The sequence below is a fragment of the Leptodactylus fuscus genome, chromosome 2 (assembly GCF_031893055.1).
Source record: "Leptodactylus fuscus isolate aLepFus1 chromosome 2, aLepFus1.hap2, whole genome shotgun sequence".
NCBI lineage: Eukaryota > Metazoa > Chordata > Amphibia > Anura > Leptodactylidae > Leptodactylus > Leptodactylus fuscus.
Window position 1 is genome coordinate 271,006,212 of NC_134266.1, and position 25,934 is coordinate 271,032,145.

At 48.3% G+C, this 25,934-nt stretch overlaps 1 protein-coding gene across 1 annotated transcript in view; it reads right to left on the minus strand.

Moving 5' to 3' along the window:
• CAPN5 (calpain 5) overlaps positions 1 to 17,698 on the minus strand; it is a 60,777-nt gene extending 43,079 nt beyond the window's left edge. Inside the window, exons 1-2 of the mRNA XM_075266242.1 lie at positions 17,599 to 17,698; positions 4,782 to 4,961 (exon numbers count right to left, since the gene is read on the minus strand). Coding sequence (XP_075122343.1) covers positions 4,782 to 4,946 — 165 coding nt within the window. The 5' untranslated portion in view covers positions 4,947 to 4,961; positions 17,599 to 17,698. The remainder of the gene's footprint in view (positions 1 to 4,781; positions 4,962 to 17,598) is intronic.
• Positions 17,699 to 25,934: the final 8,236 nt, after the last annotated feature.

Below are 25,934 nucleotides of genomic sequence, written 5' to 3' on the forward strand. Positions count from 1 at the left end.
AAAACAGAAGCAAAAAATAAAATATATTCTTTGCAGCCGTGTAAATGGAGACCTTGGCTCAGAGCATCATTGGGTAGTGACACATAGGGGGCGCCCATGACCTTGCAGGGGATGGGATACAAAACCATGTACTACGGCAGCTTTCTTAGACTATAATCTGCACTAATGACTTAATCTTCATGTTCACCATTGTGTAATTTCCTTTATATGAAGCATTACTACTATATATAGCCTGTAGGTCGATGTAAATCAGGGCGTGTAGTTAGCGTGTTCACAGATCTGATATGTGAGAGGTGCGAGCTCTGGGCCCTGCCCTGTCTGACTCACGGCTCGGATACCTGGGCAGAAAACTCACAAAACAGCTCAGAAGAAACAAGTTGGAATTAAACATTTGCCGTTTCGTGTACAAAGTTCCAAGGCAGACCTATGCGTCTCCATGGTAACAGACAACGCTCACTCCCCGTGTAGTGTGATCACTCAGTCTTACTCCCTTCCATGTCACCTTTACTTTTTGCTCCAATTCCTCACCTTTTCAGGATCTCCGCTTGCTGACAGTGAAAGGGAACTTTAAGGGGACATTTCTGCCCATAGGGACCCTTTAATATCAAATGATTTGGGATCCCTGATCCAGATTTTGCAAAGAAAGTGCCAACCGCATACAAGAGGTTCTCTTCGTTAAAGGGTTCGTCCAGAATTTAGGTCGAAACATCTGATCGGTGGGGGTGACAGTCGCCCCTTCCATACTCCAGCACTGATCAGCTGTACCCGCCGCTTCTGATACCTGTACTATAAACAACAGTGTGTAGGCAGATAGCGCCGATCCTTGTATAGTGGCCGTGCGCTGGTACTGCAGCTCAACTGCCTTCAGGCGCTGGAAGCACCCATAGAGCTGATCGGTGCGGGGCAGTCAGTCAACCACGCAACGATCCGGTATATTTGACGTAACCTATGAATAGGCCATAAGATGGTAAATCCTGGACAACCCCATAAAGGCCTTCACTTGGTCACCGCTCAAAATGGCCCCTGATTGTATGCACCCATAGGATCCAGTATAATACCGCGCTGGGTACCAGTATAACACCGCGCTGGGTACCAGTATAACACCGCATTGGGTACCAGTATAACACCGCGCTGGGTACCAGTATAACACCGCGCTGGGTACCAGTATAACACCGCGCTGGGTACCAGTATAACACCGCGCTGGGTACCAGTATAACACCGCACTGGGTACCAGTATAACACCGCACTGGGTACCAGTATAACACCGCGCTGGGTACCAGTATAACACCGCGCTGGGTACCAGTATAACACCGCGCTGGGTACCAGTATAACACCGCGCTGGGTACCAGTATAACACCGCGCTGGGTACCAGTATAACACCGCGCTGGGTACCAGTATAACACCGCATTGGGTACCAGTATAACACCGCGCTGGGTACCAGTATAACACCGCGCTGGGTACCAGTATAACACCGCGCTGGGTACCAGTATAACACCGCGCTGGGTACCAGTATAACACCGCACTGGGTACCAGTATAACACCGCGCTGGGTACCAGTATAACACCGCGCTGGGTACCAGTATAACACCGCGCTGGGTACCAGTATAACACCGCGCTGGGTACCAGTATAACACCGCGCTGGGTACCAGTATAACACCGCGCTGGGTACCAGTATAACACCGCACTGGGTACCAGTATAACACCGCACTGGGTACCAGTATAACACCGCACTGGGTACCAGTATAACACCGCACTGGGTACCAGTATAACACGGCACTGGGTACCAGTATAACACCGCACTGGGTACCAGTATAACACGGCACTGGGTACCAGTATAACACCGCACTGGGTACCAGTATAACACCGCACTGGGTACCAGTATAACACCGCGCTGGGTACCAGTATAACACCGCACTGGGTACCAGTATAACACCGCACTGGGTACCAGTATAACACCGCACTGGGTACCAGTATAACACCGCGCTGGGTACCAGTATAACATCACACTAGGTACCAGTATAACACCGCACCGGGTACCAGTATAATACCGCACCGGGTACCAGTATAACACCGCACCAGGTACCAGTATAACACCGCTGTGGGTGCCAGTATAACACCGCACCGGGTACCAGTATAACACCACACTGGGTACCAGTATAACACCGCACTGGGTACCAGTATAACACCGCACTGGGTATGGCTCCAAGCCTGGCCCGGACTCGATGAGCACGCTCAGTATTCCCAGTACATACCCAGTGCAGCAGAAGTGTTACTGGGCCGGGGCCAGAAGACGTTTTAACCCCTCCATTAGCGCTGCCGACACCATCGCTCTGATCCATCCCATTGACTTGTTGATGTAATTAGAGGGAACGTCCTGGCAGCGCCGCAAAACTGATCTCACCCAGAATTACCGGCAGGAAGAACATCTATATATCGCCTGCTCGTAAATCTTCTGCCCGGCGTATTTAAAGGGAATGTTCACCATTTTGTTCCAGGCTCACTGTCTACATCGCTCTATATCCTCACCAGTCTGATACAGAGCTCCAAGTCCTCAGCTCTCTATAAATCCTGCCTTCCTGCTGCCACCACTAGGGGGAGCTCACAGTATATAAATTTACATAGTTTCTCCTAGATAGAGGCATCACTTGACCCCAATGTTGAATCTCTAACAAGGCCCCCACCTACCTTGTGCCGTATAGAACAGTGATATATGTTACGGGACATTTGAGGGTCCAGGGCCCGGTCTGCACCTCCTATAGCTATGCCCTTGTCTCTAGCAATGTCTGCGTAGGGAACCCCAGTCTTCGATTAGGTCACTTGGAACCCCCGGTGATCTGATCCAAAGTGGGGGATCTCATTTAATCATGGACCACAGTGAGTAAAGGGTTAAATTTAAGAATCAGAGAGCCTACAGATCACATAGGGCCGCTATACGTCCGAGAGACCAGTGATATGTGATCGGTGGAGGTGCAGAGTATAATGGGAGCTGCAGTACCAAGAACGGCCACTATGAGATGTATGGCGCTGTGCCCGGCATACAATGGAGGGTACGCCGCTCTTCCATTTTCAGTGATGTTACATCAAATTCCATTAGCGGCGACATCCAGACGACATCTATAACACTCAGGACCGGGCCGTAGTCGTCGTACTCTGACAGGCGGCCAAATGACCCGGACAACCGACTGACCGCCCACAGACTGCCAATGAGATCCGAATGGACTGAGTCCAAGAAACATCCCTGACACGGCCGGCTGTCATTACACAGACGAGGACCCTGCTCTTAAGTAAAACCATTACCGAACACCGACACGTGCCAAAGAGATCTCTACAAGGACTGAATAATTCATATACTGTATATACGAGGTGCGGTATACGGGGACGTACAGACAGTAAGAGCAAGGCAAGGATTATATACTATACAACAGGAGATATAGCTATAGTGTACCAGCAGAATAGTGAGCGCAGCTCTGGAGTATAATACAGGATAAGTAATGTAATGTATGTACACAGTGACTGCACCAGCAGAATAGTGAGCGCAGCTCTGGAGTATAATACAGGATAAGTAATGTAATGTATGTACACAGTGACTGTACCAGCAGAATAGTGAGCGCAGCTCTGGAGTATAATACAGGATAAGTAATGTAATGTATGTACACAGTGACTGCACCAGCAGAATAGTGAGCGCAGCTCTGGAGTATAATACAGGATAAGTAATGTAATGTATGTACACAGTGACTGCACCAGCAGAATAGTGAGCGCAGCTCTGGAGTATAATACAGGATAAGTAATGTAATGTATGTACACAGTGACTGCACCAGCAGAATAGTGAGCACAGCTCTGGAGTATAATACAGGATATGTAATGTATGTACACAGTGACTGTACCAGCAGAATAGTGAGCGCAGCTCTGGAGTATAATACAGGATAAGTAATGTAATTTATGTACACAGTGACTGTACCAGCAGAATAGTGAGCGCAGCTCTGGGGTATAATACAGGATAAGTAATGTAATGTATGTACACAGTGACTGCACCAGCAGAATAGTGAGCGCAGCTCTGGAGTATAATACAGGATAAGTAATGTAATGTATGTACACAGTGACTGCACCAGCAGAATAGTGAGCGCAGCTCTGGAGTATAATACAGGATAAGTAATGTAATGTATGTACACAGTGACTGCACCAGCAGAATAGTGAGTGCAGCTCTGGGGTATAATACAGGATAAGTAATGTAATGTATGTACACAGTGACTGTACCAGCAGAATAGTGAGCGCAGCTCTGGAGTATAATACAGGATACGTAATGTAATGTATGTACACAGTTACTGTACCAGCAGAATAGTGAGCGCAGCTCTGGAGTATAATACAGGATAAGTAATGTAATGTATGTACACAGTGACTGCACCAGCAGAATAGTGAGCGCAGCTCTGGGGTATAATACAGGATAAGTAATGTAATGTATGTACACAGTGACTGTACCAGCAGAATAGTGAGCGCAGCTCTGGAGTATAATACAGGATAAGTAATGTAATGTATGTACACAGTGACTGTACCAGCAGAATAGTGAGCACAGCTCTGGAGTATAATACAGGATAAGTAATGTAATGTATGTACACAGTGACCAGCAGAATAGTGAGCGCAGCTCTGGAGAGCGGTCAGACCTCTACCACACAAATTTTGATCCTTAGGACAGACCATCAATATAAAATCCCGGACACCCCTTCATTGCCATGTACTGTACGTGACTCCTCCATCATATTTCGGCTCTTCCCCCTCCTCACTTACTTTTGGCCGCTTCCACTGCACTCCTGTTACCCGCTGCGTCTTGTAGAACAGGGAGTCATTGTTGGCCGGGAATAGCGGGTCCTCAAACAGCTCCTTCTTCCTCTGACATTCCTTCTTCAGCTCGTAGTACTGCTGATGCCCGAACGTCGTCACCGATGAGAACATTCTTCATAAGATCACCTGAAGGAGACACAAAACATCACATTGTAAATCCGGCAGGTTTCTTAAAAGTAATTTTTCTTCAATAGATTAATAAATAAAAGAATAATTCATCACATTTTGGACGACTCTGGGTAATAACATAACTATATCACACTGTTGTGCACAGAAGACTAAGACGGCAAGTGGAGGAGTAACCAGCGCCAGTAGGGAGGAGGGTAAAGCGGGTAAGAGGGTACATGTGATTTATGAAAATTGTGTTCTCTGATAGGTTGGAGACCCCAAAATATAACCCCCTCCTCCCCCACAGACCTGTAAGACACTTATGCCACCCCCTCCCCAGACACGGTGATTCCTGGTAACCCCACATGTGTCTATACATGACCAGTAACTGATACGCGCACATTCACACTGAACCTGTTTTTCCGGTTACAATGGGAATTTACACAAACAGAAGATTGTCAGAATGCCAGAAACCAGACCATAAAAGCGGTGAAACTCCGGCGGATGAGTCAGCGACTAATGTCAGGGGAGCGACTAATGACAGGCACTGTGGTCTGCCGGCTGGCAATCATCTGCTGCCCGCAGGGTCCCTGGTGCACCGACTGTGCCAAATCCTGTACCGGATATATAGTAAAGTCATTACAGGTAATATTAGGTAACCAGCTGACGGATTGTTCCAGTGCCAAGACGTCTCGTGAGTTACGGCGGAAGATGAGCTGAAGGTTTGTTACAATGGCGTCCAGTAGAGAATAAGGTGCATTCGGGGTTTTGGCCCCATTGTGAGCATGCACCCTAAAAAGAGGGGTCAAAATATCAGGTGATGTGACACGGACAAAGCGTCAGCATGACGGACAAAGGGTCGGTGTTGACTTATAACACAGGCATCCTCACAGCCGCACGTCTTGCTCTTCGCCTTTGGCTGTCCTCACCCTGACCCTGGACATTACAGATCTAATGTACACAACGCAAAGCCGCCCGTAAACAATTTACTTCTCCTCGCCCTCTGAACTTCTGCTCACCCCATGCACTAAGTGCTGTATACACTGCAGATGAAGTAACATTTATTGTTTATACTGAGCCAATTTCTGCGGAGATATCGACGGCTCATAAAGGGGCAGTAGGAAAGGCTGTGCATGCGAAGTTTCACTGCGTGGCTTAAAGTGACACTTTCATCAATCCCAACTTTTTCCATCCTTGATAGCCCTCCCTCTACCGATGCCGGAGCAGTTGGAATTTTTTCTCTACTCCCCACCGTTCCTGAACAACGGGCTTCAGCACCCAACAAACTGAGTAGACTGTCTAGTGTCCGGTGGGCGGTCCTAGACTACCTGCTACAGCTCAGCACCGCCCACCTGATAGTAGAGAGCCTATTTAGTGCTGAAATTTAATTTTCACATTGCTCGGGAATGGTGGGGGCTAGAGAAAAAATTCCAACAGTGCCAGAATCAGTGGAGGGTCGTCTATGGAAGGATGGGAAGAGATGGAGCTGGTGAAGGTGTGAAAAGTTCTCCTTAAAGCAGAAAAACAGAAATATACTTGTAACCAGCAGCTTGTCATCAGTAAATGAAGACATTAAGGCTGAAAACCTGTTCTGATGATGTCCGGCTAACAGAGGGGGGGATGGGGCATACCCAGGATTATGATAGAATGGGGTATAATGTCCCCTTAGTGCTCTCAAAAAGAACATAATGCCTCCTTGTAGCTCCCACACAGTCTAATTCCCCAGCACAATATAATGCCCTAATGCTCAATATATATTACAATGCATTTAGCTCACACAGCATTGTCCAGATTGGGTACAATTGTATCAGTGTGATGGAACCAGATCAATAGACTGTAGGAGAAGTTGTACAGTGCATTACATATAACCTGCGCGCGTCCCAACAAGGTGTTAATCATATTACTCCTCCCTAAGACCAGGCAGCCATTACCCTGATCCCTGCATTAAGAGCGATATCCTGCTAATCCTTCAATGACTTCAGCGCGGAGACAAGGTCACATGACCTGGATACATGGATATAAGTGACCGGGGCCCAGATGAAGCGCGTCTGTCCGATTTATATCACACGAGCTATGTAATAATTATTACAACCCATCCTGCTCATATACAGATCACTGCTGGCCATATTGGTGGTCACCCATCTTTCCTAGAACTTACTGAAAGCTCTATTGCATTGAAAATGCAAAAATGGCCGCCTTACAGGAGCCCGGAGCTCATCCGAGACGTAAGATTCAGTCCATGCTTCCTCAGGAGCAGAATTTAACTTTGGAAATAGTTGGACGCAATGAGGAATATTTCCATGGCTTTCACATGTCACCGTAAATACAGCAGTATACCCGCGGGAGGATTGTTTCCCTAACAAAGATGGATCCCAGGAGCCAAGGATGCATCATTACTGGTAATTGCAAGCGGTGGAAAATTCTGCAAGGGTAAAGACATCTGATCAGAGTTTCCTAGCAGGACGCGGTCCGCCGAGGCTCCAGCCAGAGACCGAGCAGAAATAGAATATCACTGGGAATACAGAGGAAGAGGATCAATGTGCACTGACTCCAACCCAGCGCTGGTTATCCTACAGCCATCAACCTATAACCGTAACCAGTGTCCTCTCCTCTACCCCATAACAAGTTTCCATCAGCTTTCACACCGTCACGTCTTCCCTAACCTCTAACCCAGAACCGGTTTCCTTCTCCAACAGGCACCAGACTGACCAAACCGCTAACCCATAACTAGAGATGAGCGAGTACTGTTGGGATCAGCCGATCTGAACAGAACGCTTGCATAGAAATGAATGGACGTAGCCGGCACGCGGGGGGTTAAGCGGCCGGCCGCCGTCAAAGCGGAAGTACCAGGTGCTTCCATTCATTTCTATGGAGCATGCTGTTCGGATTGGCTGATCCCAACAGTACTCGCTCATCTCTACAAGATTCCTTTCGCTTCCTACCAAGTACCACAGTACCTCAGCCTTCAATCTAGCACCAGTTTCCTCCAGCCTTCTACCTGGCACCAGGTCCCAAAGCTCCAACCCACAACTAGCTTCTTCCAACATGGAACCAATCTACCCTAGCATCTAAACCATAACCAGCTTCTACCAGCTTCCAACCCAACACTTTGCACCATCCTCCAACTGGCACCAGAACCTCCTACCTACAACACTTGGCCAGTTTTGGCTAGCGTAGAATTTGGCACCAGCTTTTCCCTGGCTACAATCCCCGACCATTCTACCCCTAGCCTCCGACCCCTGATCATTCTTTTCCAGCCTCCAACCGTGCATCATTTTCCCTCTGCCTCCCATCCCTGACCATTCTCCCCCCCCCCCGCCTCTGATCCCTGACCATTCTCCCCCCCCCCCGCCTCTGATCCCTGACCATTCTCCCCCTAGCCTCGACCCCTGACCATTCTCCCCCTAGCCTCGACCCCTGACCATTCTCTCCCCAGCCTCCGACCCCTGACCATTCTCCCCTTAGCCTCCGACCCCTGACCATTCTCCCCTTAGCCTCCGACCCCTGACCATTCTCTCCCCAGCCTCCGACCCCTGACCATTCTCTCCCCAGCCTCCGACCCCTGACCATTCTCCCCTCAGCCTCCTACCCCTGACCATTCTCTCCCCAGCCTCCGACCCCTGACCATTCTCCCCTCAGCCTCCTACCCCTGACCATTCTCCCCCTAGCCTCGACCCCTGACCATTCTCCCCCTAGCCTCGACCCCTGACCATTCTCTCCCCAGCCTCTGACCCCTGACCATTCTCCCCCTAGCCTCGACCCCTGTCCATTCTCTCCCCAGCCTCTGACCCCTGACCATTATCCCCCTTAGCCTCTGACCATTATCCCCCTTAGCCTCTGACCCCTGACCATTATCCCCCTTAGCCTCTGACCCCTGACCATTATCCCCCTTAGCCTCTGACCCCTGACCATTATCCCCCTTAGCCTCTGACCATTATCCCCCTTAGCCTCTGACCCCTGACCATTCTCCCCCCCCCCCTGGCCTCCCACCAGGTACCAGCTTCCCCCATCTTCCAGCCTTTAACCAATTTCCCCCCTTATTGGACCTTCTCCGGTGGTGACGGCAGGAGATCACGTGACATAAGTTATAAATCCCAAACCATTTTTTCCATAAAGAAGGTAAAATGACTTCTTTCCGTTTGGCTGACCAGTTAATCTGGGGAGCCGCTCACTGGAGGCTTCTTACACTCCAGCTCTTCTACATACCCTGCATGTCTTGTTAGAGCGCCGGCGCCTGTGCCAGGTCTCCATCCCTATCTATCTCACTGTATGGGAATTATTTACAGAGGGTCTGTGACAGTAATATAGAAGAATGTGCCCAAAAATGATGGATTTGCCTGTCCAAGGACATTGATTTTGGAGGAACAGTCAAATAGACAGCAGATCTAGTGCACAAGAGAGCAGTCAGATACCCAATATACAATGCGGAGAGGATTAGAAGGGGTACGAGACAATTGGGAGAGCATTCTAGTCAGCAAATGCTATAGAAGACATCTTAGTGGAAGCCGTACTAGAATGCTCTCTATAGTGTATCATGTCCAATAGCATTCTGTCTCCACTATATAGATTCCACTATAATGCTCTCTGCTTTGTATAAAGCCCACTAATATACAGAGAGCACCTTGGTGGAAATTATACCATGCGGGGGGAGGGGGGGGGGCATTCTAATAGATGAGACAAGATACACAGAGCATTCTAATGGAAGCTGTACAGTAAGGTTAACATTGTAATGTACCCATAGAGCATTCTAGCGGAAGCTATACAGTACACAGAGCATTCTAGCGGAAGCTATACAGTACACAGAGCATTCTAGCGGAAGCTATACAGTACACAGAGCATTCTAGCGGAAGCTATACAGTACACAGAGCATTCTAGCGGAAGCTATACAGTACACAGAGCATTCTAGCGGAAGCTATACAGTACACAGAGCATTCTAGCGGAAGCTATACAGTACACAGAGCATTCTAGCGGAAGCTATACAGTACACAGAGCATTCTAGAGTTAGCTATACAGTACACAGAGCATTCTAGCGGAAGCTATACAGTACACAGAGCATTCTAGCGGAAGCTATACAGTACACAGAGCATTCTAGCAGAAGCTATACAGTACACAGAGCATTCTAGAGTTAGCTATACAGTACACAGAGCATTCTAGCGGAAGCTATACAGTACACAGAGCATTCTAGCAGAAGCTATACAGTACACAGAGCATTCTAGCGTAAGCTATACAGTACACAGAGCATTCTAGCAGAAGCTATACAGTACACAGAGCATTCTAGCGGAAGCTATACAGTACACAGAGCATTCTAGCAGAAGCTATACAGTACACAGAGCATTCTAGAGTTAGCTATACAGTACAGTAGTCTGAAATTTTGTGGGTTTGTCCATATAGAACCCCCTATAAAGATCCTTTGGAGGGTTCGGAGATGACCGGTCAGAACATCTTGTGCGTCCACTAATCTGGGAGATCCGATCGCCTGCCGCGCCCTCGGCCGAGCTATTAAAAGTTTAATAATTAATAAGTCACTTTCTTTGGCGCTTCTTAAAATGGACGTGAAACGCGGAGCAGAATGTGCTGAGGAGTAAAGTCCGTACGGCCCCTGAAGTGCAGCACATTAGGTGCGGGTTATGGTGTGACCGATCGAAAATTACTAAGAGCCAGTTCAGGACGGATCAAGGTATGATCATTAAGTTGCGACTAGAGCGCCGTACATGAAGGTGTGGCTGTGTCAGGTACTGCAACTTTGCACTCACTAAAGGGAATTTATTGAGTAGCTAATGGAGTCAGGTGTCAGTGCAGACTATGAGGGGGTCGAAATTCTAGCGCCTCTTATGGGGCAGGTGAACATGACGTTACACCGCGGTATTGTCAGCACGTGTCTCCTTACCTCAGCCGAGGCGGGCCACTACGACTGTCAATACCTGATATGTAAGCATGCATAAGTAATAAGCGTCCTGGAAACATGTGCAGACATTATCATGTGATCCACCGATTCCGGCAACTTCTCTACTGAAGATCTGGAAAGGACATATATGTCAGGGTATAAAATCTTCTGGATTATATTATAGAGGGGGTGACAATATTTGGTCAGGTTGCAGATAAAGGGTCTCATCCCCAAGAGAAGTTTAAGCCACACTTTCTAATTTAGCCCATCACAATGGCTCTGTGGGGGAGGGCCTTCACAGCTCCCTAGCCCCGCCCCTGCTTAAGAGTCTATAAATTAGGGCTCAAAGAGGATACTCTTCTGTATTATATTATAGTGGAGATGACTATTTTTGGTGGACCTGGAAATGAACATCTGCTGAGGTTGAGACCCTTAGCCTCGCATCTCCCTGGTTCTTCGAAGGAGGGTTTTTTTTGCGGCTTGCCCCGCCCCCGCTTAAAAGTGTCTATAAATTAGGGCTCCAAGATGATATTCTTCACTAGGAAATTACTTTAAAAGCTGTTGTCCAAGACCCAGTCATGATGGGTACTAACCATCAGTACCAGACCGGAGGGGGTCCAACCCACAGACCCGAGACTGATCAGCTGATTTGGTTGCTGGACGCTGTATACAAGGCCTGTATATAGTTGTCCAGAATAACTGAATAATGGGATCAGTGCCAGGTCTGGGTATTGGCGCTATTGTATGGCTGGGCTGTCAGTATCCATTAGGCCCTTAAATATACACATAGGCACTGCTGTTATCACTGCTTTTCTGGGACGGATTATAAGTCACATGACTCATGTCTATAGAAGTCTATGGAGGTGGGAGCCTTGGGATAACCTTTAACCTCCACCCAAAATGTGGATTGGGAAGGGGGTGTTTGCGTTGCGTCCACGCTTAGCCATCTTACTTCATGCACACGGATGTTTAGGTTGCAAACTCAGCTCTGCTGCGTCTCCCGGGGACCAGATGGATGTTATCCTCAGAAATCTCCTGCAGTAAATACTTCCATCCTGCGGCCAGCGCTCCGCCCTCCATCTGATCAATTCCGACCTCCCGGCCATTTCCACTAATGTACTCTAAGTGTGCACATTAATTTACAGCTAAAACCTGCGGACACAATCCAAGGCGAAACCTTATTAACTAGTGATGAGCCGGACCGCAAGAAAGGAACGACCATCTATCAGAGTGTCAAGGCTGGGCGCCCCCTGTAGGCCCTGTTACAGTATGGTTGTGGGACCCCTTCTCTCTCTTCTATTAGTATAATGGTGCTAGAGGGACCCCCGTTTTTATGGGGACACTAGCAATCAAACTTTGGGTTACCCCTTACCCTTTACAGGGGGGAAATCTCATTGAAGACTATGGCCGCACACGTTGTGTCCGTGACTGGACCCCGGGGTTGCCCTGTTATGCAGTTGTCTAATTCCGGCTGCAGTTCCCTGCACTGCAAATAGATGGAGCTCTACTAGCCCAGGGGCCGCAGCGCTATACCAGTGATCCAGTGGTGTGGTCCCTTTATTCTTAGGGGTCCATGTCCGGAGAATCAAGGCTCCTGTTGAACAAGCTCTCCAAATTTTTCTGCATGTCCCCGAATATTCCCCTTCACTGACAGCAAGCGGAGATCGTGATATAGAAGAAAAACGGAGATGAAGTCTAGGAAGCTGCGACACGTCACATCCTACGGCCATTAGGCTTCAGAGCTCTGGGAAAGCTGGGTGACGCGCTGTGATAGCAGCTATATGCGCTGTCCTGTCACCCAGCTTTCCCAGGAACAGATAAAATAGAATTCAATTCTTGATAAAGAATACAATTCCAGGATGTGTTATGTATTGGGGGGTTTCCTTTCCCCCCCCTACCCCCGCACAGTCTGGGCACATGATCCGTATACTTCTATATACTCCGAGAAGAGGAAGCTGTGAGTGATGGACGCTCCCGCCGTGTCGTGACCGTCATGAGACTCTTCCTGATCCTGACAACCTGGGGTTACATTGTTATGTTGTGGGTAAATACACAAAGCCCTGACCTACTTCCATTCACTTCCCTCACTCGTTTCTGTACGCAGGACTCGCTGCACAGTCATTGGGGGGGTAAAGGCTCTGAATACGGAAATTCGGAAGCCAGGAACGTCTGACCTGAGTAAAACGATCAGATTTAATGTAGAAATATCGAGTTTTATTATTTTGGACTGGTTTTGTTTTTCTCAGGATTGGAATCCTTTAGAATTCTGTTGGTTGCCCCCTTGTAGTATCGCTACAGTATACGGAGCCATAAGCTGTATACAGCGTACAGAGCGCTGGCATCAGGGCCTGAGCTGTCAGTGTTGTGACCTATCCAGGCAAGTTACAAGGGTCAGGGCTGCTTTTTGAGTGCAGCTCTGGTGGTGAACGGAGCAGAACAGGGCGAGTAAAGCAACGTATGAAGTTTCCCAACGTTACAGCTGTAGACACAATTGAAAGCAGATCTCCTGGCACGGACATGACAGCGACTTTACACAGAGGGAGGGGCGTTACAATGTTCTCCTACAGCCGGAACAGCCCAATAATGTGCGGATTAGGAAGACAAAGCGACCGGGTACACAGCACACACCGCAAGCTTGGGAGTCAATGTTTGCTCTTTGGGCCGGGACACTGTATCAATGCAGACGAATGGCCGCTCGCCCTGCGTACTGCGCCAAGATGGGGCGGGTGAGAAAGTGATGACCCCCCATCCCGCAGGCTACGCTCCATAGACCAGGCTGATATTAGGACAATGTATCTAGAATGTATCCACCTATAGTCAGGAGTTTGTTACAATGTATCAGTCCAGGTGGTTCACATTACACAGGAATGTCTGGGCTCGATACAAATGTTGCGGCCCCCTCCCCTGTAAGATGTAGGTCCCTAAGGCGACGTTCACACAGTGCAATTTGTGGCAGAATCCACCCCCTCAAAAAAAAAAAAAATCACACCTCCCATTCACTTTAATGGAAGACTGACACTTGTCCCATCTCTGGGCAGATTCTGCACAAACCTCCAATTGAAGTGAATGGGAGAAGGAGATTGTTCTGCTGCCGATGCATTTCTGCAGGTGTGAACTTCCCCTTAGGTCTGGAGAGGTTTTCATCTTCTGCAGGCTCCAATTCACTGAAAGCAAGCATGGTTATCTAGTTCTATTCCCCTGCGTGACCTCTGGTCTATCGGTGTCAGTCTTCACTGTTCTACTAGCATTCTATTCAGCAATCCTGTAGCTCAAGAGGAACAAAGCTACAAGCTCTATGGAAGAGAGGAGCGAGCCGTATGACGTCTTGCCTTGTTACAAACGTATCACTTCTATCTGTTTCTGGGAAAGCTGGGTGACAATCAATAGGATGATACAATAATGATACAATAAGATAAACATGGCAAAACCAGCGCCCCCACCTGTCCACGGCCTATGCTCGGTCTCCAATAACGCAACTGAGCTGCAGTACCAAACATAACCTGTGGACAGGTGTGGCGCTATTTCTGTAAGAAAGCAGCCAAATGTGGATAATCCCTTTAAGCACTGTATTAAAGTCACTCTTGCCACTCAGGAGTCTGGAAAAGATGGGAAACAGTCAGTATGACCAATACTATAGCCCCAGGGGAGCTAAGAGATGTTCCAGATGAACGGCAATGTAAAGTTATATCTCTACATAGGAAAGCTGGGTGACAACCAATGAGACCAAAGCTTTACAAGGGTCACCCAGCTTTTCTAGGCTCCTAGCTTTGTAAATCTTGAGCCTGGAAGAGCCGGGTGTAAACTTGCCGCATTGTTGTCACCCAGCTTTCCTACAGATAGAACTAGGACACAAGCAGGCCCCGCTACTGCAGCAAGGCCGAGACCAGATGACATACTACACAGATGTTTTTTGGAGATTATTATGAGGAACCTCCCGTGTGGCTGTGACGTAATAACCATTGGCCGCACGAGATATTATAAGCTCCTCCCCTGAGAAATGACAGGCGCGGCCGCTCAGGGGTCTGTGGCTTCTCATTTCCTTGAAGAGACGTATAAAGACATAAAATGAAGCGACGAGACAAGACATGAAAACACTGAACATCCCTGAACACGGCCCCATAGCTATAGGGCCGCCACATGGCCACAAATCCCGATCCAGCGACGGGTTGAATGACCCCGACCAACGAAATCCTAAATCCCTGCACAATACAAATGTGAAAACCGTTTCTTAATATCTTATTCCTAGGCTGAGATATGGCCACGTGAAGTTACAAGCTCGAAGCCTGAGGCTGCACTACTGAAAGATCCTGAACAGATTTATTAAACTGGCCTATTTAGTTACCCAAAGCAACCAATCACTGCACAGCTTTCATTTCTTACAGTGCTTTTGAAAAATAAAAGCTGCTCTGTGATTGGTTGCTTTGGGCAATGACAAGCATTTCATAAACTTGGCCCATTAATATTGCTATGCAGATGTCGGATCCAAATCAGTAGTTACACAGTTGTCAGATGTAGACGAGTGATGTCAGTGGTGCAGCCTCAGGCTTCAGGGCTGTAACTTCAAGTAACTATATCTCAGCCTAGAAATAAGATATTAAAAAACGGTTTTCGCCCTTTTAGTGTATACAGAAGGGGCTTTCCTCTTGGTTTACCTACCTTAAGTTTGTGATTAGTCAGTGGTGCAGCCTCAGACTTTGGGCCTGTGACTATATCTCAGCCTAGAAACAAGATATTAAAAACCGGTTTTCACCATTTTGGTGTAGACTAAGGGGCATTTCTTCTGGTTCATCTACCTTATGTTTGTGATTGAGGTCAGTGGTGCAGCCTCAGGCGAGGGCATGACGATCCATGTAAATGATTAAGGCCTACCTGTGTGCACGCTGCATGAAATACAAGGGGAGAACTGACAACGGGCAATCGGGACATGAGAAGACGATGGGTGTCAGGCTCTTTAAGAGTTAATCCACCTGCATGTACTGGAATACACATGTATATTATAACCAAGGGATACCTTGTACGAAGTGCTGCCCCCTAGTCCCATAACTATGATCATTACAGGGGAAGCCCTGGCTCTATAAGGATTAATCTGCAAAGGTAGTGCAAGTGTCCTCTACCTGCATTATACAAGGCTCTTGATAGGGGGCGCCCCCACAAAGTGAACCTCAAATAATATCAGTGTATTGTGATAACTATATAGCGGACAAGTCAAGTAATGTAATCCTCCTACTATTATAAATGTGAAAGTTTGGATGTTTGTTTGTCAATCACTCCTCGTCTAACACATCGACTACTTGTTATCCTACATGGCTTAACCACTGTTATGAATTTATGTTCACATACTACATTACACTGCTCCTGCAGCAGCTTATCTCAGCTAGGTCTGTTATCTCTCTATGTTAACACTCACTAACCCTCAGTCCATTGTTTACAGGCACTTGCATATTACCTGATCTGCTCCAGGCAGTGCTGACACACTGGAAGGGAAAACACCTTTAATCCCGCTACTTTTAAACATGGCGGGAAAAAGAAAATCTAATTTGTCCCAAAATTCTAAAAACGAGAGGTATGAAGGAGCCAGAAGTCACAGAGCTCTCCTCAAGCAGAGCTGAGGGGGATCATCGGCGACAACAACACGCTCATTATAGGGCGTTCCAGCGAGCTGCCGGAACAATCACAGGCACGGCGCGAGGAACAAGTTCAGCGGCAGGACAACTTCACAGCTGCCAAAACGCTGGAGCAGGCAGATCATCGACCCCAACAACACGCTCATTATAGGACGTCCCAACGAGCTGCTGAGATGCCGGAACAATCACAGGCATGATGTGAGGAACAAGTTCAGCGGCAGGACAGCTTGAGAGCTGCCGAAACGCCGGAGCAGGCGAACCATTAACGGCAGCAATTTGCTGAATATAGGCAGATCACCGACGCCAACAACACGCAGACGAAGTCGCCGGCACAGGATAGTAACTATATAACGGACGAGTCATGTAATAACTATATAACGGATGCTTCGTATAGTATTAGATAGAACAACCGCCATCTAAGTGATCTTCAGCCTATTGCCCGTTATGCAGAGCTCTCAGGCTTGCTAAGGGTTAATCTATGAAGTATATACCAGTACTGTAATAACTCTATAATAGACCCCGGGGGTCTGCGCAGTATAATAGAGGTGGGAGCAGAGGGACTTCTAATACAGAGCAGCCCCTCTCTACATACCCCAAGTACAACCACCATTATGCCGCCCACCCTGGCTCTTTAAGGGTTAAACCATGAACTAAACAAGGCTCCATGTCTGTTGTGTAATAACCTTACAAGAGACCCCGGGCTCTGCATATTATACAATAGCGCAGCCCCTGCCCCTGTATAACCCATATACTGTATGCAGCTGTAAGGGTTAATCCATGAAGTCAGCACCAGCCTGTATACCTGCAGTATAATACCTATATACACTAGGTTCTGGGCTCTGCATAGTATAATACAGGTAAGGGGAATAATAGTGAGTAGCCCCTGCCCCTGTATAACCTATATACAGGATCTATAGGCAGCCTGAGCTGCAAGGGTTAATGCATGAAGTCAGCACCAGCCTGTATACCTGCAGTGTAATAACTATATACACTTATATACCAGGCTATGGGGGGTATATTACAGAGGTGCACATGCCCGGGGTGCAGGGACCACTCTGCAGGCTGTACAAGGGTTAATCACATGTCTCCCGGGTAGTCAGTGTGTAGTAGCCGCAGCTCCCCGCAGGACTCCCCGCCTCAGCCCTACCTGTCCCCGGGGTGCGAGCTGTGCCCGGCTCCGGCTCCCTGGAGATGCCAATCACAGCAGCGGCGGCAACAGCAGCACGGAGACTAACTCTGCCAGAGGGCGGGGCCTGGGGAGAGGGCGGGGCCTGCCGAGGAGGAGAGGGCGGGGCCGCGCGGGGCAGACTGGGACTTGTAGTGTGTGCGGGGCGGCCGCCATGTGTGCGGAGTCTGACAGCAATACACACCTGACGGCCGGGAATTATTATATTATATTATATTACATCATCATCATCATCTGCTGCTAAACCAGTTACAGGAAATCAGATGAAGATAGAGATATTGTTTTATGTAATGTAAACCAAAGGCCAAATACTTTATACCCTAAACTGTGGTCTCATGTAAGAAAGATACAAACATGGAATTACTAATAGTATATAGAATTATATTATACAGGCAATGACCCCAGACCAGACCCCTAAACTAATACAGACCCCAGACCAGACCCCTAAACTAATACAGACCCCAGACCAGACCTCTATACTAATACAGACCCCAGACCAGACCCCTAAACTAATACAGACCCCCAGACCGGACCCCTAAACTAATACAGACCCCGGACCGGACCTCTAAACTAATACAGACCCCGGACCGGACCCCTAAACTAATACAGACCCCAGACCGGACCCCTAAACTAATACAGACCCCGGACCGGACCCCTAAACTAATACAGACCCCGGACCGGACCCCTAAACTAATACAGACCCCGGACCAGACCCCTAAACTAATACAGACCCCGGACCAGACCCCTAAACTAATACAGACCCCGGACCAGACCCCTAAACTAATACAGACCCCGGACCAGACCCCTAAACTAATACAGACCCCGGACCAGACCCCTAAACTAATACAGACCCCAGACCAGACCCCTAAACTAATACAGACCCAGACCAGACCCCTAAACTAATACAGACCCCGGACCAGACCCCTAAACTAATACAGACCCCGGACCAGACCCCTAAACTAATACAGACCCCGGACCAGACCCCTAAACTAATACAGACCCCAGACCAGACCCCTAAACTAATACAGACCCCAGACCAGACCTCTAAACTAATACAGACCCCGGACCAGACCCCTAAACTAATACAGACCCCAGACCAGACTCCTAAACTAATACAGAGCCCAGACCAGACCTCTAAACTAATACAGACCCCAGACCAGACCTCTAAACTAATACAGACCCCAGACCTCTAAACTAATACAGACCCCGGACCAGACCTCTAAACTAATACAGACCCCAGACCTCTAAACTAATACAGACCCCAGACCAGACCCCTAAACTAATACAGACCCCGGACCAGAGCCCTAAACTAATACAGACCCCAGACCTCTAAACTAATACAGACCCCAGACCAGACCCCTAAACTAATACAGACCCCGGACCAGAGCCCTAAACTAATACAGACCCCGGACCAGACCCCTAAACTAATACAGACCCCAGACCAGACCTCTAAACTAATACAGACCCCAGACCAGACCCCTAAACTAATACAGACCCCAGACCAGACCTCTAAACTAATACAGACCCCAGACCAGACCCCTAAACTAATACAGACCCCAGACCAGACCCCTAAACTGATACAGACCCCAGACCAGACCCCTAAACTAATACAGACCCCGGACCAGACCTCTAAACTAATACAGACCCCGGACCAGACCTCTAAACTAATACAGACCCCAGACCAGAGCCCTAAACTAATACAGACCCCGGACCAGACCCCTAAACTAATACAGACCCCAGACCAGACCCCTAAACTAATACAGACCCCAGACCAGACCTCTAAACTAATACAGACCCCAGACCAGACCCCTAAACTAATACAGACCCCGGACCAGACCCCTAAACTAATACAGACCCCGGACCAGACCCCTAAACTAATACAGACCCCAGACCAGACCCCTAAACTAATACAGACCCCAGACCAGACCCCTAAACTAATACAGACCCCAGACCAGACCCCTAAACTAATACAGACCCCAGACCTCTAAACTAATACAGACCCCAGACCAGACCCCTAAACTAATACAGACCCCAGACCAGATCCCTAAACTAATACAGACCCCAGACCAGACCCCTAAACTAATACAGACCCCAGACCAGACCCCTAAACTAATACAGACCCCGGACCAGACCCCTTAACTAATACAGACCCCGGACCAGACCCCTAAACTAATACAGACCCCAGACCAGACCCCTAAACTAATACAGACCCCAGACCAGACCCCTAAACTAATACAGACCCCAGACCAGACCCCTAAACTAATACAGACCCCAGACCAGACCTCTAAACTAATACAGACCCCTAAACTAATACAGACCCCAGACCAGACCCCTAAACTAATACACAGACCAGACCCCTAAACTAATACAGACCCCAGACCAGACCCCTAAACTAATACAGACCCCAGACCAGACCCCTAAACTAATACAGACCCCAGACCAGACCCCTAAACTAATACAGACCCCAGACCAGACGCCTAAACTAATACACAGACCAGACCCCTAAACTAATAAAGACCCCAGACCAGACCCCTAAACTAATACAGACCCCAGACCAGACCCCTAAACTAATACAGACCCCAGACCAGACCCCTAAACTAATACAGACCCCAGACCAGACCTCTAAACTAATACAGACCCCAGACCATACCCCTAAACTAATACAGACCCCAGACCAGACCTCTAAACTAATACAGACCCCAGACCAGACCAGACCCCTAAACTAATACAGACCCCAGACCAGACCCCTAAACTAATACAGACCCCAGACCAGACCCCTAAACTAATACAGACCCCAGACCAGACCCCTTAACTAATACAGACCCCAGACCAGACCCCTAAACTAATACAGACCCCAGACCAGACCCCTAAACTAATACAGACCCCAGACCAGACCCCTAAACTAATACAGACCCCAGACCAGACCCCTAAACTAATACAGACCCCAGACCATACCCCTAAACTAATACAGACCCCAGACCAGACCCCTAAACTAATACAGACCCCGGACCAGACCCCTAAACTAATACAGACCCCAGACCAGACCCCTAAACTAATACAGACCCCAGACCAGACCCCTAAACTAATACAGACCCCAGACCAGACCCCTAAACTAATACAGACCCCAGACCAGACCCCTAAACTAATACAGACCCCAGACCAGACCCCTAAACTAATACAGACCCCAGGCCAGGCCCCTAAACTAATACACAGACCAGACCCCTAAACTAATACACAGACCCCAGACCAGACCCCTAAACTAATACAGACCCCAGACCAGACCCCTAAACTAATACAGACCCCAGACCAGACCTCTAAACTAATACAGACCCCAGACCAGACCCCTAAACTAATACAGACCCCAGACCAGACCCCTAAACTAATACAGACCCAGACCAGACCTCTAAACTAATACAGACCCCCGGACCAGACCCCTAAACTAATACAGACCCCGGACCAGACCCCTAAACTAATACAGACCCCGGACCAGACCCCTAAACTAATACAGACCCCAGACCAGACCCCTAAACTAATACAGACCCCAGACCAGACCTCTAAACTAATACAGACCCCAGACCTCTAAACTAATACAGACCCCAGACCAGACCTCTAAACTAATACAGACCCCAGACCAGACCCCTAAACTAATACAGACCCCAGACCAGACCTCTAAACTAATACAGACCCCGGACCAGACCCCTAAACTAATACAGACCCCGGACCAGACCCCTAAACTAATACAGACCCCGGACCAGACCCCTAAACTAATACAGACCCCGGACCAGACCCCTAAACTAATACAGACCCCGGACCAGACCCCTAAACTAATACAGACCCCGGACCATACCCCTAAACTAATACAGACCCCAGACCAGACCCCTAAACTAATACAGACCCCAGACCTCTAAACTAATACAGACCCCAGACCAGACCCCTAAACTAATACAGACCCCAGACCAGATCCCTAAACTAATACAGACCCCAGACCAGACCCCTAAACTAATACAGACCCCGGACCAGACCCCTTAACTAATACAGACCCCGGACCAGACCCCTAAACTAATACAGACCCCAGACCAGACCCCTAAACTAATACAGACCCCAGACCAGACCCCTAAACTAATACAGACCCCAGACCAGACCCCTAAACTAATACAGACCCCAGACCAGACCTCTAAACTAATACAGACCCCAGACCCCTAAACTGATAAAGACCCCAGACCATACCCCTAAACTAATACAAACCCTAGACCAGACCTCTAAACTAATACAGACCCCAGACCAGACCCCTAAACTAATACAGACCCCAGACCAGACCTCTAAACTAATACAGACCCCTAAACTAATACAGACCCCAGACCAGACCCCTAAACTAATACAGACCCCAGACCAGACCCCTAAACTAATACACAGACCAGACCCCTAAACTAATACAGACCCCAGACCAGACCCCTAAACTAATACAGACCCCAGACCAGACCCCTAAACTAATACAGACCCCAGACCAGACCCCTAAACTAATACAGACCCCAGACCAGACCCCTAAACTAATACACAGACCAGACCCCTAAACTAATACACAGACCAGACCCCTAAACTAATAAAGACCCCAGACCAGACCCCTAAACTAATACAGACCCCAGACCAGACCCCTAAACTAATACAGACCCCAGACCAGACCCCTAAACTAATACAGACCCCGGACCAGACCCCTTAACTAATACAGACCCCAGACCAGACCCCTAAACTAATACAGACCCCAGACCAGACCCCTAAACTAATACAGACCCCAGACCAGACCCCTAAACTAATACAGACCCCAGACCAGACCTCTAAACTAATACAGACCCCTAAACTAATACAGACCCCTGACCAGACCCCTAAACTAATACAGACCCCAGACCAGACCCCTAAACTAATACAGACCCCAGACCAGACCCCTAAACTAATACAGACCCCAGACCAGACCTCTAAACTAATACAGACCCCAGACCATACCCCTAAACTAATACAAACCCTAGACCAGACCTCTAAACTAATACAGACCCCAGACCAGACCCCTAAACTAATACAGACCCCGGACCAGACCCCTTAACTAATACAGACCCCGGACCAGACCCCTAAACTAATACAGACCCCAGACCAGACCCCTAAACTAATACAGACCCCAGACCAGACCCCTAAACTAATACAGACCCCAGACCAGACCCCTAAACTAATAAAGACCCCAGACCATACCCCTAAACTAATACAAACCCTAGACCAGACCTCTAAACTAATACAGACCCCAGACCAGACCCCTAAACTAATACAGACCCCAGACCAGACCTCTAAACTAATACAGACCCCAGACCCCTAAACTAATACAGACCCCAGACCAGACCCCTAAACTAATACAGACCCCAGACCAGACCCCTAAACTAATACACAGACCAGACCCCTAAACTAATACAGACCCCAGACCAGACCCCTAAACTAATACAGACCCCAGACCAGACCCCTAAACTAATACACAGACCAGACCCCTAAACTAATACACAGACCAGACCCCTAAACTAATACAGACCCCAGACCAGACCCCTAAACTAATACAGACCCCAGACCAGACCCCTAAACTAATACAGACCCCAGACCAGACCCCTAAACTAATACAGACCCCAGACCAGACCTCTAAACTAATACAGACCCCAGACCCCTAAACTAATAAAGACCCCAGACCATACCCCTAAACTAATACAAACCCTAGACCAGACCTCTAAACTAATACAGACCCCAGACCAGACCCCTAAACTAATACAGACCCCAGACCAGACCTCTAAACTAATACAGACCCCTAAACTAATACAGACCCCAGACCAGACCCCTAAACTAATACAGACCCCAGACCAGACCCCTAAACTAATACACAGACCAGACCCCTAAACTAATACAGACCCCAGTCCAGACCCCTAAACTAATACAGACCCCAGACCAGACCCCTAAACTAATACAGACCCCAGACCAGACCCCTAAACTAATACAGACCCCAGACCAGACCCCTAAACTAATACACAGACCAGACCCCTAAACTAATACACAGACCAGACCCCTAAACTAATAAAGACCCCAGACCAGACCCCTAAACTAATACAGACCCCAGACCAGACCCCTAAACTAATACAGACCCCAGACCAGACCCCTAAACTAATACAGACCCCGGACCAGACCCCTTAACTAATACAGACCCCAGACCAGACCCCTAAACTAATACAGACCCCAGACCAGACCCCTAAACTAATACAGACCCCAGACCAGACCCCTAAACTAATACAGACCCCAGACCAGACCTCTAAACTAATACAGACCCCTAAACTAATACAGACCCCTGACCAGACCCCTAAACTAATACAGACCCCAGACCAGACCCCTAAACTAATACAGACCCCAGACCAGACCCCTAAACTAATACAGACCCCAGACCAGACCTCTAAACTAATACAGACCCCAGACCATACCCCTAAACTAATACAAACCCTAGACCAGACCTCTAAACTAATACAGACCCCAGACCAGACCCCTAAACTAATACAGACCCCGGACCAGACCCCTTAACTAATACAGACCCCGGACCAGACCCCTAAACTAATACAGACCCCAGACCAGACCCCTAAACTAATACAGACCCCAGACCAGACCCCTAAACTAATACAGACCCCAGACCAGACCCCTAAACTAATAAAGACCCCAGACCATACCCCTAAACTAATACAAACCCTAGACCAGACCTCTAAACTAATACAGACCCCAGACCAGACCCCTAAACTAATACAGACCCCAGACCAGACCTCTAAACTAATACAGACCCCAGACCCCTAAACTAATACAGACCCCAGACCAGACCCCTAAACTAATACAGACCCCAGACCAGACCCCTAAACTAATACACAGACCAGACCCCTAAACTAATACAGACCCCAGACCAGACCCCTAAACTAATACAGACCCCAGACCAGACCCCTAAACTAATACACAGACCAGACCCCTAAACTAATACACAGACCAGACCCCTAAACTAATACAGACCCCAGACCAGACCCCTAAACTAATACAGACCCCAGACCAGACCCCTAAACTAATACACAGACCAGACCCCTAAACTAATACACAGACCAGACCCCTAAACTAATACAGACCCCTGACCAGACCCCTAAACTAATACAGACCCCTGACCAGACCCCTAAACTAATACAGACCCCAGACTAGACCCCTAAACTAATAAAGACCCCAGACCATACCCCTAAACTAATACAGACCCCAGACCAGATCCCTAAACTAATACAGACCCCAGATCCCTAAACTAATACAGACCCCAGACCCCTAAACTAATACAGACCCCAGACCAGACCCCTAAACTAATACAGACCCCAGACCAGACCCCTAAACTAATACACAGACCAGACCCCTAAACTAATACAGACCCCAGACCAGACCCCTAAACTAATACAGACCCCAGACCAGACCCCTAAACTAATACAGACCCCAGACCAGACCCCTAAACTAATACAGACCCCAGACCAGACCCCTAAACTAATACAGACCCCAGACCAGACCCCTAAACTAATACAGACCCCAGACCAGACCCCTAAACTAATACAGACCCCAGACCAGACCCCTAAACTAATACAGACCCCAGACCAGACCCCTAAACTAATACAGACCCCAGACCAGACCCCTAAACTAATACAGACCCCAGACCAGACCCCTAAACTAATACACAGACCAGACCCCTAAACTAATACACAGACCAGACCCCTAAACTAATACAGACCCCAGACCAGACCCCTAAACTAATACAGACCCCAGACCAGACCCCTAAACTAATACAGACCCCAGACCAGACCCCTAAACTAATACAGACCCCAGACCAGACCCCTAAACTAATACAGACCCCAGACCAGACCTCTAAACTAAATACAGACCCCAGACCAGACCCCTACACTAATACAAACCCCAGACCAGACCCCTAAACTAATACAGACCCCAGACCAGACCCCTAAACTAATACAGACCCCAGACCCCTAAACTAATACAGACCCCAGACCAGACCCCTAAACTAATACAGACCCCAGACCAGACCTCTAAACTAATACAGACCCCAGACTAATATAGCAATGAAGCCATTTTGCAAATAGACTTGATCCAAAGTCACTTCCCACTTAGTGTATGCAGCTCTTGTGCAGATAAGATAAGATAGCCCCACCATGAGGATATTCAGTGTTATAGCAGCATAGATAATACAACAGACACAGACAAGCTCA